Below are 14,950 nucleotides of genomic sequence, written 5' to 3'. Positions count from 1 at the left end.
CAGCATCCAACTATACGTCGTCAATTTTCGTATTTAGCCCTCCGACGTTCTGGTAGTAGATCCACAAATCATCAATATCATGTGGCAGGTGTCGTGATGTATACCAATTTTCGGGACTGCGGGCTCAATGATCAGCAACATCGCGAATGCCGCAGGGAACAGGTGGTACTGTTTTCCGGAAAAGGAACAAGATGCGGTTCGGAGGGATGCAATGGGAGGCATACTTCAAGGTGCGCAGTATCACGTGTCGCTTCGGATATATTCTTCAAGTATGCGATACGATCGAAATTTCCATTTTGACGTAGAAAATTCGCTGCAGCGGACGAGTCGATTGAGTTGTGTTCATCAGCAGACTGCAAGTGAAAATTTATTTGTGGGTGTGCAACATCTTGATTTGTTTCGAAAGGACTTCTACCATTCTTGGCTTTATCAGACGCAGAAAAAGTCTCGCAGCAATCCTAAATGGGTAGGTCCGAATACCGTTTGTCCGAATGCCAAATAGCCGAATGCCGTTTGACCGAAGAGCATTTAATCAAATGTCATTAGGCCAACTGGTTTTGGTACAAGAGTAATTGATTTTGGGTTAAGAGTTGGCCGAAAGCAACACTTACAAAAAGCCCATTCTATTTGACTGAACACTAGAATGTAATAGTGAAATACATAGATATGACCTAATTAGTAACGAATATGATTTGTTGTCTTAAATTGAGTACTGTTCATTTATTTTTCTATTTACTATATTTGTTAATAGCGTTCTGTGGATATTTTCCTTCTTTTTAACATGAGCTATTCTTTCTACACCTTTCTTTTATATCTGTCTACAGGAAAATTGAACAACATTTTACATATTCTGAAAATAGCTTGATAAGGTCTCCAGTTTTTAGAAAGAAGGAGAAAGAAGTATTGATAGATTATATGTATTCAAGTATAACGTTCTAAAAATGTTCATCAATTGTAATAGAATTTATTGCGATATTCTTCATTTTTCGAGATGATGGATTTCTTCAATTTAATCTTGTTAGACACGAAACTTGACAAACGCTTAAAATTAATCTGATTGACTGGATTTTCCGACTCAAAAAGTGAATCAAAAGAAGCAGACTTTAAGTCTGTTTCTTAATAAAGTGACTTAATAAGTCATTTAAATTTCGATCTGTTATTTCGTAGGAGCTTTATTTTATTTACAAAGAGTTTGAATCTTGCAAATAATTTTTGAATAGGTTTGGTTGCGCTGAGGTTGCTGCTCTCATATTCTTAAGATGAATTCTTATCTCAGATGAATCGATTTCAACAATACCGACGCAAAGTGTTAAAAATATTCAAATTCACTGAATGAAAATTGATCATATTCAGCCGCATTCATTAGCTGAAAACGTCAAACGAACGAACCGCCCATTCATCCATGCAGATTTTCATTCGGCTCCGATTATTACACGAAGCGACCATGCAGCAACGAATCAAACGCAAAAAAGTAGGCCCTGGCACAATGCAAGCGATGATGATTGTTGTTTCATATGCTTTATCGGCATTTGAAAACATTTTCCTAGAAAGTTAATGAAATGAATATATTGTACGATATTCAACTGAATGAATAAGATGGATAGTTGAATGAATAGTTTTTCTATTTACCGCGAGTCGCAACAGTTTCATTTTCAGCCGTCAAAAAGAGCTTCGATTATTTGTAACTCTGGTGTTGGGAACGAATTGAACAAAACGGTATGCCGGTTATATATATATATATATATATATATATATATATATATATATATATATATATATATATATATATATATATATATATATATATATATATATTATAATAGTCATTCTGCCAAATGACCCTTTGGGCCAAATGGTATTCAGCATAAATATCTCTTTCGGCCAAATTACCCAATAGGTCAAATAACGAGTTTCACCAAATTACCCTTTCGCTAAATCATCTTTCGGCCAAATGACCCTATCAGCCAAGTGACTCTTTCGGCCAAATGACCCTTTAGGCCAAATGAGCATTTCGGTCAAATGGCCCTTTCGACCATATGACCTTTCCGACCAAATGGCCCTTTCGGCCAAACGACCCTTTTGGTCAAACGACCGTTTCGGCCAAATGACTCTCTCGGCCAAATTTCTCCTTTCGATCAAATGACCTTTCCGGCCCTTACCCTTTCTACCAAATGACCCTTTCGTCCAAATGACCCTTTCGTCCAACTGACCCTTTTGTCCAAATGACCCTCTCGTCCAAATGATCCTTTCGTCCAAGTGACATTTTCGTCCATATGACCCTTTCGGCCAATTGACCTCTTCGACCAAATTACCCTTTCGGCCAAATGACATTTTCGGCCAAATTACCCATTCGGCCAAATCACCTTTTCGCCATAAAACCCTTTCTGGCCAAATTACCTTTCGGCCAAATTACCCTTTAGGTCGAATGAGCTTTTCGGCCAAATTGCACTATCGGTCAAATAACCCTTTTAGCCAAATGACCATTTCGGTCAAATGAACCTTTCGGCCAGATTCCTCTTTCGACGAAATGGCCTTGTTGACCATATGACAAAATACCCTTGCGACCAAATTACTTTTACGGCCATATGACCCTTTCGACCAAATTACCCTTTAGACCAAATTACCCGTTCGTTCAAACCTCCCTTGCGGCCAAATTACCCTTTTGGTCGAATGACCCTCTCGTTCAATGACCTTTTCGGCCATATGATCTCCTTGAGCTAATGACCCTTTCGGCCAAATGACCCTTTCGTCCAAATCCTCCTATCGGCCAAATTACTTGTTCGACCTAATTACACTTTCGGCCAAATGACCCTTTCGGTCGAATGACTCTTTCGGACAAATGAACCTTTCGGTCAAATGGACCTATTGGCCAAATGAACCTTTAGGCCAAATGACCATTTCAGCCAAATCACCCTTTCGGTCAAATAACTATTTCGGTCAAATGACTTTCGGCCAAATGACTCTTTTGGCCAAATTATCATTTTGGCTTAATCACCCTTTCGGACAAATTACCCTTTCGACCGAATTACCTTTTCGGTCATACGAGCCACTCGGCCAAATTACCTTTTCGACCAAATTACCCTTTAGACCAAATTACCCGTTCGTTCAAACCTCCCTTCCGGCCAAATTACCCTTTCGGTCGAATGACCCTTTCGTTAAAATGACCCTTTCGGCCATATGATCTCTTTGAGCTAATGACCCTTTCGGCCAAAAGTCCCTTTCGTCCAAATCCTCCTGTCGGTCAAATTACTTGTTCGACCAAATTACACTTTCGGCCAAATTATCGTTTTGGCCAAATTACTCTTTCGACCAAATTACACTTACGGCCAATTACCCTTGATATCGAACGACCTCTTCGGCCAAATGACCCTTTCGGTCGAATGACTCTTTCGGACAAATGAACCTTTCGGTCAAATGGACCTATTGGCCAAATGGACCTTTAGGCCAAATGACCATTTCAGCCAAATCACCCTTTCGGTCAAATAACTATTTCGGTCAAATGACTTTCGGCCAAATGACTCTTTTGGCCAAATTATCATTTTGGCTTAATCACCCTTTCGGACAAATTACCCTTTCGACCGAATTACCTTTTCGGTCATACGAGCCACTCGGCCAAATTACCTTTTCGACCAAATTACCCTTTAGACCAAATTACCCGTTCGTTCAAACGTCCCTTTCGGCCAAATTACCCTTTCGGTCGAATGACCCTTTCGTTAAAATGACCCTTTCGGCCATATGATCTCTTTGAGCTAATGACCCTTTCGGCCAAAAGTCCCTTTCGTCCAAATCCTCCTGTCGGTCAAATTACTTGTTCGACCAAATTACACTTTCGGCCAAATTATCGTTTTGGCCAAATTACTCTTTCGACCAAATTACACTTACGGCCAATTACCCTTGATATCGAACGACCTATTCGGCCAAATGGCCCTTTCGGTCGAATGACTCTTTCGGACAAATGAACCTTTCGGTCAAATGGACCTATTGGCCAAATGGACCTTTAGGCCAAATGACCATTTCAGCCAAATCACCCTTTCGGTCAAATAACTATTTCGGTCAAATGACTTTCGGCCAAATGACTCTTTTGGCCAAATTACCATTTTGGCTTAATCACCCTTTCGGACAAATTACCCTTTCGACCGAATTACCTTTTAGGTCATACGAGCCACTCGGCCAAATTACCTTTTCGACCAAATTACCCTTTAGACCAAATTACCCGTTCGTTCAAACCTCCCTTCCGGCCAAATTACCCTTTCGGTCGAATGACCCTTTCGTTAAAATGACCCTTTCGGCCATATGATCTCTTTGAGCTAATGGCCCTTTCGGCCAAAAGACCCTTTCGTCCAAATCCTCCTGTCGGTCAAATTACTTGTTCGACCAAATTACACTTTCGGCCAAATTATCGTTTTGGCCAAATTACTCTTTCGACCAAATTACACTTACGGCCAATTACCCTTGAGATCTAACGACCTCTTCGGCCAAATGACTCTTTCGGTCAAATGACTCTTGGACAAATGAACCTTTCTGTCAAATGACCCTATTGGCCAAATGAACCTTTAGGCCAAATGACCATTTCAGTCATTTTAGGCCAAATGACTACTTCGGTCAAACGACTTTCGGCCAAATGACTCTTTCGGACAAATTACCATTTTGCCTAAATCACCCTTTCGGTCAAATTACCTTTTCGGTCATACGACCCACTCGGCCAAATTACTCTTTCGGCCAAATCATCCTTTCGGCCAAATTACCCTTTCGGCTAAATTACTCATTCGACCAAATTACTCTTTCGGTCGAATGTTTCTTTCGTCTAAATGATCCTTTCGGGCAAATGACTCTTTCGGTCAAATGACCCTTTCGTGCATATTATCCTTTCGGCCAAATCACCCGTTCGAACAATTTGCCCTTTCGGCCAAACTACATTCGGTCAACTTTGTTCCGGCCAATTGACCTAGAACCGATTCAAACCTTTATTTTGATAAAATACGAACATTCCCCATGTTTCACACTAATTTTATTGGCGTGTTGCTTTTTGTGAACATAGCACAGAATATTAATGAAGTGGCAGCACTGCCGAATCTCTCGGAAGTGATTTTGTGTTCCTCCCATAGTTTGCAAAATTTTGCAGTGAAATTTAATATATTTGATAGGAAATCGAAGTTAACCGCTCAGTAGGTCGTTCCTCCTGTTGTGTTATGTGTTGGTAGGCAAAAGTATCGTTGGAATAGTGTAATTTGACGTAGTGATTTTATCGTCACATCACAATTATTTTACTATGTATGTGCGCGAGCTACCAAAAAAATATTCCCACTTAGCATCGACAGCGCCGTCTGAACTTGACTAGTTGATGCAACGATTTCACTGATTCCCAGTTAAACTCATTCCGGAACCGGTTCGGATATCTGAATGGAGTCAGTACCCGGTCAAAAAAAAATGCGGACTAAGATCGTCAGGCGATTTTAATAGTTTGACGTTTGACTCAACTCGCCTGTTCTAATTGCCCCTAGGAACAAATGCTATTTGCGAATGCGATTTAAAGGCAATTTCAATACTTAGACGACAAATTTTCTGGCGGCTGCAATGGACTTGGTTGTTTTTGCCCTTTCGGCCAAACTACATTCGGTCAACTTTGTTCCGGCCAATTGACCTAGAACCGATTCAAACCTTTATTTTGATAAAATACGAACATTCCCCATGTTTCACACTAATTTTATTGGCGTGTTGCTTTTTGTGAACATAGCACAGAATATTAATGAAGTGGCAGCACTGCCGAATCTCTCGGAAGTGATTTTGTGTTCCTCCCATAGTTTGCAAAATTTTGCAGTGAAATTTAATATATTTGATAGGAAATCGAAGTTAACCGCTCAGTAGGTCGTTCCTCCTGTTGTGTTATGTGTTGGTAGGCAAAAGTATCGTTGGAATAGTGTAATTTGACGTAGTGATTTTATCGTCACATCACAATTATTTTACTATGTATGTGCGCGAGCTACCAAAAAAATATTCCCACTTAGCATCGACAGCGCCGTCTGAACTTGACTAGTTGATGCAACGATTTCACTGATTCCCAGTTAAACTCATTCCGGAACCGGTTCGGATATCTGAATGGAGTCAGTACCCGGTCAAAAAAAAATGCGGACTAAGATCGTCAGGCGATTTTAATAGTTTGACGTTTGACTCAACTCGCCTGTTCTAATTGCCCCTAGGAACAAATGCTATTTGCGAATGCGATTTAAAGGCAATTTCAATACTTAGACGACAAATTTTCTGGCGGCTGCAATGGACTTGGTTGTTTTTGCATTTTTCAAACATGGCGGTTAGTGTTATCCACATTATTCATATTATTTATCTTATTAATTCAATAATTTTTTTATTGTTTTATTCATGTTAATTGTTTCATTTGTTTTAATCATTTTATTAAATTGTTAGTTTTTCCCAGTTCATATATTGTTCAGTTTCTTCATTTTATTAATTTGGTTTAGTCAGTTCTTTTAGTTATTGGATGACAGTTAGTTAGCTTGAAACAATTTAGTTTACTCTCTTAATTTCATAACTTTTTTAATATTGTCTGATTTTCATTTGAGCTAATTTGATTTGTTTTATTAATGTGATTTATATGGATCATTCTATCCATTTTATGAATAACTTTTTTTGTTTCATAATTGTTTTGATTTTTGGTTTGTTTTGTTACTGTTTTTTAATTTATTCAGTTTATTATACGTGTTATACGTGCAGTACTCGAGGCTGTGCTTGTCTCACATATAGTTGCTTGCCAGCTTTGCGTGCGTTTGGCAAATTAATGAATAATACAACAGTTATATGTATGAGAGGTGTCTCATCCCACTGATGGGTGGATTAAATCGGTTTTATGTATACATGTGTGTATATATGTGTATGTGTTTATGTGTGTATATGTACATATAAATGTTCAAAAAATTGTTGCATTATACACGGGATTGTTTTGTAGTGTACATATATAATCTATTAATGTGAAAAACTGATACTTCTGGATAGAAGTCAGATCTTTCTCCAATTACAGCTCCTTGGAGATCTGCAATGGAACAACTTACACAAGTCCAATAGGCAGTGACACCAGACTAGGAGAAACGGAAGCGCTGAGGAAAACACGGAGTCTATCGGTTCTTTTTTATTATTTCCCCTTTTCTTTCTTAAATAAGCAGGAATTCAAGAAATGTGGATGAGAGTTAAAGGAGACATAAATGGAAGATATGAATGAAGGTAGAAAACTGAAAAAATGGTAAGTTCTAGTACACATGTGTTATGTTATATATATATATATATATATATATATATATATATATATATATATATATATATATATATATATATATATATATATATATATATATATATATATATATATATATATATATATATATATATATATATATATATATATATATATATATATATACAAATTGAACCATTATAATAAATACGCGTCGATTTCCTGCTTAAATGGAATCGAAAGTTTTACTGTAATGTTACAATCCAATTGATACAAACATTACAGTAAGGCGGGGCTAGTTGATGGAACGATGACCTCGGAACATGTCTGGCACTGTACACGAAATGGGTCATCGGAAAGTCAATTGAGCTAACACCTTCCTAAATCCGTGAACCAAGTTATTTGCATGAATGTTTAAATACATGCAAACATCTTTTTTCTGTAAATCACTACCAGCTAGTGGGAGATAGGAAGGTTAACACACACACATAGCACAGAATATTAATACCACAGAGAACAGACGTCCATCTTCAGCATTCAACTTGTGCAAAAATCTATAACGGTTTCGAAGGTAGTTGGGATATCCTAACCAGGTGCGCTACTGTCGTCATGTTTTTTTGTGGCTGAGTTCGACAGAATTGACAGCGGTTATTCCTCTACCCATTCAAACCCAGTTAAACGAATTCCGGAACCGGTTCGTATTTTTGAATGGAGTCAGTATGGATTCCAAATCAACTGCAACAACCGATTCCGATTCAGAATCGGTTGTTGCATTTGATTTGGAATCCGTACTGACTCCATTCAGGATTCCGAATCAAATTCCGAATGGTTTGACCGGGAACTAGTCCGGAACCGATTCGGATTTCTAGTATGAATTCCAGCTCAAATGCGTCAACCGATAGAGTCGGAATCGGTTGTTTTCTTTGAGCTAGATTCCATGCTGAATCCATCCAGGATTTCGAACCGGTTCCGGAATAAATTTGACGGATAGTTGGGATAGGTTGGTGTGGCGGCGCTAGTTTTTTTCGTATATTAATTCAAATGTTTACACATGTTTTTCAAATATTTTTGTCCGATCATGGATGTCTGTTCTCTTTGTTAATACCAGTTTAATCGCAGCTCGTTGATTGTAGGCCGCATAATCAATGAAATAGTGCGACTCTGTCAAATGAGATGCTCTAGGAATCGTCTCCACTATACCCTTATCGGAACAAAAACAGCTCATCGAGGTACATCGTAAAACAATATTTACTGCTCTTACTCGGCTTCCCAACGTGCGTGGTTGTTTGGAGTATCCATTATTGATTCACACCCGGACCGAAATCGTAGCTGATTCTCTACCGGGAAACAAAGAAAACATGCATCTCAGATTCCATCTACCTGTGGAGCATGTGCCACATTAACACGCAATCACACACACACACTCACGGACGCCTGCAAGAGGTGTTAAAACGGTGTCGGGTCCTATACGTAGGTATGCTATGTGTAGCTCGTAACGTTCCTGTTGTCTTACACTTTTAGCGTTTTCGGTACCTACGATCCCTCCCAGACCAGGCAACTCCATAAACAGCGTAAGCAAATAAACGTGCAACACCTTTTTCAATGGAAATGCGAGTTTCGAGAGTTTGTTTTTACGATTTCCAAGTATGACACCTCTGAACCATGGGAGTCTGGTTCTGAAAGCAGATGCAGATATAATAGGAGGTACGAGGTACGAGACGCGGTACCGCTTGAATACAACCGGCAACGCGAGGAAATGTAACGAGGAAGCAGTTTTACGCTTCCGCGAAATTGATGGATTGTGTTCTTTTTTTTGGCAGTTGCCGGGAACGAGGAGAAACAATATATCCATGTACGATAATGTAAACGATAAAAATATCAAAATTTATTGCAATTTTGACAGACTATATTTACGACAAATTAAATTCAATTTGAAAAATATGAGCATCGTGATAAGTCTTAGGAGGCAATGCGTTTTTTTCTTTTAGTTGGTAGCATCTGTCATCAATGTGAAATTACGACTCAATTTGAAAAACCGATAGTGTAATGTGACAGATATTTGACAAAGAAGTAGGTTATGGAAAATATAGATCGAATATCCAAACAGATTTTTTTTGAGATAGCAGCGATGCCACATGTTTTTGTGAAATGTCTGTAGAAGAATAATTAAAATGTCTGTAAAAGTCTGTAGAGGGTTGTGTAAATCCTATTTACACTAGGTTATTACTTTAAAAGTGGCTTGAAATTAGTAAACTATTGTGAAGGAATCACTCGTATTCGAATCAAATTATTCTAGTATAATTTTGTTAAACACTGTTACTTTTTTAAAAGTCTGTAGATGTCTGATTACGTCTGTAGGAGACCATCAAAAGTCTGTAAAATACAGATATGTCTGTAAATCTGGCATCCCTGAGAGATAGATCGATAAACGAAATGTGGAATTTTGACTAACACAAAACAAATAGACCATCCACACGCTTATTCTCAGCTATTCATTGTAACAAAAAATACTTTTTCTCAAAAGTGAGTAAAATTAGTTAGATTACTCAATATGGTGTCTGATCAAAGTAGGCTGTGTTCATCATTGGTACTGCATCGTTATCAATTGTCTCACGTACTTTTACTCATTTTTGAATAAGTACAGTACAGAAATGAGTAGATTTAACTAATTTTTTTAAATAAAACATACCTTGTCAAAAATGAGTTAAAGTAGAAGAGACAAGTGGAAATGGTGTAGTCCTAATGTCGCATGAAAATAGCCTTCTTCGACCAGACATCATATTGTACTATCAAACAAATTTAACTCATTTTTGGGTAAAAGCGTCTCTGTTGCAATGTGTACCTGAGGCAGGGTGGCCAGACCTACCGATTTATCGGTAGTCCTACCGATTTTGGTCTTCCTTACCAATTCACAGACGACCAATGGAAAACTACCGATATTTTCTTATCCCTATCGAAAACTACCGATTTTTATGGATTTTTGACACATCCTACTCAACATTCATTTTTGGGTTGGATTTGGTCTGAGATCTGTGTTTACAGTATTTTACAGTTTTATGTCAACATTACGTTTTTGGGACAATAACCCGGCCTACCGATCAACTTTTAGTGACCGTACCGATATTAAGGAATTATATCTGGCCACCCTGAGCTGAGGATAAGCGTCTACCATCATACGTCCTGTGATCTGAAGTTTAGAGTTTTGAACAAATCCTGCAGCTTCGCAAGTCCTGCAATTTCTAAGGTTCAAAACCATAAAAAAATCTATTTTAATCTTCTCTAGAAGCTCAAATCCAATCGCTTTCCCTGAATGAAACCGGGTAATATGTTGTTGTATATTCGCACAAAGAAGTTTTCCAAGTAGTATTGCAAGCAATCGCGCAAAAGTTACGATTCGTGGAAAACAATGCAGCTCTAGCGCGCGCACTTGCTCTTTCTCTCTCTCTGTCCCGCTTCATTCAAGCGCAACGGCAAAAGAAAAGTTTCACTTTATACTTTTCTCGGAAGGGAAACCGTTCGCTGCTGGCTGCTAGCTGCTCTTGCCGAGCCGCTATGAAAGAAAGGAAGGGGGTGTTAAAATAAATAATGCAAACGACTTAAAACGAGATCCGTTCCCGTTTGGCCCGCGCTGCTGTTTATGCGGGATTCTGTATTTGATCGTAGAGAACGCGAGCGTGCGAGCGAGCGATAGAACTTTCCTATGGACGGGGGGGGGGGGGGGGGGGGGGGTAGGAAAACTTTGAATGGGGGTGGGTTTGCCTTCCTGCGTGTATGAGAAGTCAACCGTTTCTCGTTTGAACTCTTCCATCAACTTTTGCGTTTATGCTTACCGTTGTGCAGTTCCTTTGCTGGAAGCAGAGTGATTGCTTTGTGGAGTGCTGGAAAATACAAAGGGAAAAGAAACAGAAATCAGTAATTGTTAGATTGAGTGGTGATTGTTGAGATGTATCGTTCGAATTGGTATTGTGATTGGGTAATAATCAACCGGGTGTCATGTTTGAAGTTGGCGGCTGGCTTGAAAGAAGTCAGAAACTTTGCTGTTGACACTCGAAATGCCAGCTGATTTTCTTTGGGAATCTGTGGGAATGCGTTTGAGTATGTTACAATGGCGCGTTCTAAACCGAGTGTGTTTTTATAAACAGCTATATTTGTTTAGTTTGAACAATAGAATTATGTTGAGAGGCCATTGTTACAGGAAATGGTCGGAGAATCTGTATTACACACATTCTTTCGTGACGTTTACAACGATTTGACGAATCTTCATTCGACAAATATGTTATGACTTTATGAAATGAACGCCTACATCAAAACTTATTAAAAATTCGGAAAGTAGACAAAATTTCACGACAACATAAACTGAATATACTAGAATTCCATGATTCAACACTCACGTAACTTACAAAGTAAACAAACCACCGAGAATTAGATTCTTTACGGACACAGTTAACCTCACTTTTATTGACAGTTCACTTGTACTGCTTACATGGACTTAGAAAAAAATTGCGGGCGACTAGATTCGCTCGAAGTAATTCGCAAAGAATTTCCATGTAAACAGTACAAGCGAACTGTCAAAATGAACACTTCATTTGTGATGTCAGTGTAAAGTATTAAATTCAAGGTATAATTGAGTTCTATAAGATAACGACACGAATGAACTCATGATGAATGAAGTTCATGTTTGACAATTCCATATTAACTTTGCAAAAGGGCGAATATGATTTGTAAACCCCTTTAGGATCACTACCAGTTCCTAATCACTCTACTTTCCCATATCAATCGGATTGGAAGCTAAAATCGCTCTGCTTGTTAACAGTGCAGTGAATCAAACGTACGTTTCGACATACAGTCTGCTGTCTACATGTACCGCACCACCCGAATAGAAACGTACAGTAACAAAACCATGATTTTCACTGTGACAGTACAGTAATTTTACAATAATTTACAGTAAATTCTAGTGTTATACTACAATACAAAAACAATAAGCCTTAAAGTTTCTACAGTAAATTTTAAAGTAAAATCGTCTTCTACAGTAGAAAGGGGGGTGGTTATGTATCTTAACATTAAAAAAATCGATTTTTATCCATACATTTTTTTCTCGAAAACAGTCAAATTTAATGTTAATTTATTGTAGCAGTTTTTTCTTGAACAGTAAAATTGATTGTTACATGAAATTTTATTGTAAATCTACTGCGAGAACTCTGCGTCGAACAGTGTTGAAACAGTCAAAACTATAATATTTATTGTTTTATGATTGTTTGTAGGGTAAATGCTATTGTAAAATTCTATTCGGGCAGTAAAGCAATCGAAAAATAACAGTTGTCTCAAGCCAATGTAAACAATAAAGTAACGTTACTTTCATCGATGCGGTATTTAAAAAGGATTGAAACTCAGCAGCAAAATTTGAACAATCTTCAGTACAATACAGTAGTCGTTTGTCCAATCCGCCCATGTGTTTGCGAAGTGGAACAATTAATAAAGGTGCATACTCGTAATGCGGTACTGATAGCATTTATAACTTTGACGATGGCGAAAAGATTGGCTACGGGAAACGACATGCAACACGTCGTTGCGCATGACAATGTTAAAATCAAGATACCCGTATCGATTGACGATGATAAGGCTGATGTGCGTTTGCACGAGCTATCCCCGCGAACTACCAATAAATTCACTGCAACCATCATGTCGAAGTACGTAACGGTGGAAGTTTGAAACCTGCAGAAACTTTTTTCCAGGTTCGTATCGTGAGAATGCGAGTTACGAAACCTATTCCTTCATACCTGAACATTCAATACGAAATAGAAGGTGTAGGCAAATCTCAAATCACGCTGTGCACGTATGAAGGACAGATACCTACGTGCCAAACCATGTGCGAAAACTTCTAATGAAACAACATCAACAGCCAAAAACCTGTGGAGAAGACACAGTCGATTGAGAGGTAACGGGGGGGGGGGGGGGGGGGGGGGGGGCAATCCCCTTTCGACTGTCCTGGTTTTTTACTCACCTGATATTTTGCTTTTCACCGAAGATTAGCACGCGACGGAATCGAACCAAAATAGCGAAAGAATTGAAAATATATACTGTTGGCTCCAATCGCAAAGTTTAGAACAAACATCGGGCAAAATAAAGGTCGGAAATCGGACGGTCATAAATTGACAGTTCATGGATTTATTCACCGCTTCACAACCCGCTGATCGAAAATTTGAAAGTATACTTGTTACTATTTATTTGCCAGTCATGTAATACCCCATTAGTGAGCTTGTTTTATTCCCCACACGATTCATATGCATCATCTTAATCTCTTTTCTTGGTTCCAGACCAATAGTCGTTTGAAAAATAGTTCATATATCGATCAATTTTTTTCTGCTTTGTAATATAGCGGAATTGAAAAGGTTAAATCTTAAAAGTGGGTGTTCAGGAATCTTGTCGTGGTCTTGTCGTTAACTTGTTTTTCGCAAATTTTTGCTAATTTCCAGTGATAACCACAATATGGTTACCCTATGATTGCACCCAAGTTTGTATGAGTGCAAACACCGGTGTAGTGCAGTGTCAAAAGCGAAAATGCCATAAGTGAAATTTATAGTTTTGGACACAAAAACCCGTCCAGGTCCACAATATCCAACTGCCGTCTTATGGGAGAATGTAAGCGATACGGACACGTCGGTTCAAGTGGAGAAACCTTGCGGAAAAATACTGGTATGACAATATGATTTACCTGTAGTTTCAGTAGTTTATATAAAGTTTACGATTTTAGAACAGATGTTTTTCTTCAAATATTCCTTAAACGAAGTGATAAAAATGTGTGATGTTGCCAAAATCGAACCAAGCCAAAAACAGACCATATCAAATTCGTATCCATACTGTAAATGTTTTCAAGACAATAAAATCAACTATAAAAACCTGTTTTACTCCACCTAGCGGCGCAATTGTGCCTTTCTCATTAATCCAAACTACACGAAAAAAAATTGTTCCCAAAATCGTTAATAAAGTGCCCTGAATCCTGGAACAATCACGTTTTTACGATGTGAAAACAGGACCATGAACAAAAATCATGTGTTTTATAATTATGTTCAATTTCCCCTCGGTAACGCTCGCATAACGCTTATTTTAGTGGAACTATTTGTTTTTGTTTCGTGAACTTCCGTCGGCATGATACTGTACCTTGATATGGTCCGGGGGCTTTTCCACTAAAGCAGTATTACAGTGATTATATCACAGAAACTTGGGATACTATTTTTTTTAGTTAAGCTACATTGTGATCAATTTTTGTACTTAACTTGGCAACCCTAATTATCCACTGCCATGGTCAAATAATATACAATGTGGGTTTAGGGCCCAATTCCCTCTGCAGGCACCCTTCTTTTGTTGCTATATTTTCAATTAGATCCATGCTAACACTCACTTACACAAATTGCTTATTCTCTCATATACACTAACAATCTCTCATTCCAAACGTACAAACGTGGCCTACGCGATAACACAAACCTGGTCACGAATACGAACGCCCGCGATCTCGCCAATATTCAAACACCCCGATTGATTGGGTGAACGTTGGAACCTAAGAACCTAAGCTCGCGCAGTCATGAATCGGTCACGCCCGGAAATCTCCGCCCTTGATCCTAGAAGCCCAAATTCATGCCTCTAGTTGACCAATAGAAATAAAAACTAGATAAGACGTCTACGCGCGATCATGAAGAATACGCGAACATGCGA

At 38.5% G+C, this 14,950-nt stretch overlaps 1 protein-coding gene across 1 annotated transcript in view; it reads right to left on the bottom strand.

Moving 5' to 3' along the window:
- LOC131681652 (transmembrane protein fend-like) overlaps window positions 1-14,950 on the bottom strand; it is a 209,279-nt gene that overhangs the window by 70,222 nt on the left and 124,107 nt on the right. The window contains exon 2 of the mRNA XM_058962579.1: window positions 11,071-11,118. Within this exon, the coding sequence (XP_058818562.1) occupies window positions 11,071-11,118 (48 nt within the window). The remainder of the gene's footprint in view (window positions 1-11,070; window positions 11,119-14,950) is intronic.

Source organism: Topomyia yanbarensis, chromosome 1 (genome assembly GCF_030247195.1).
Source record: "Topomyia yanbarensis strain Yona2022 chromosome 1, ASM3024719v1, whole genome shotgun sequence".
NCBI lineage: Eukaryota > Metazoa > Arthropoda > Insecta > Diptera > Culicidae > Topomyia > Topomyia yanbarensis.
This window is presented reverse-complemented; position numbering and strand designations above follow the sequence as displayed.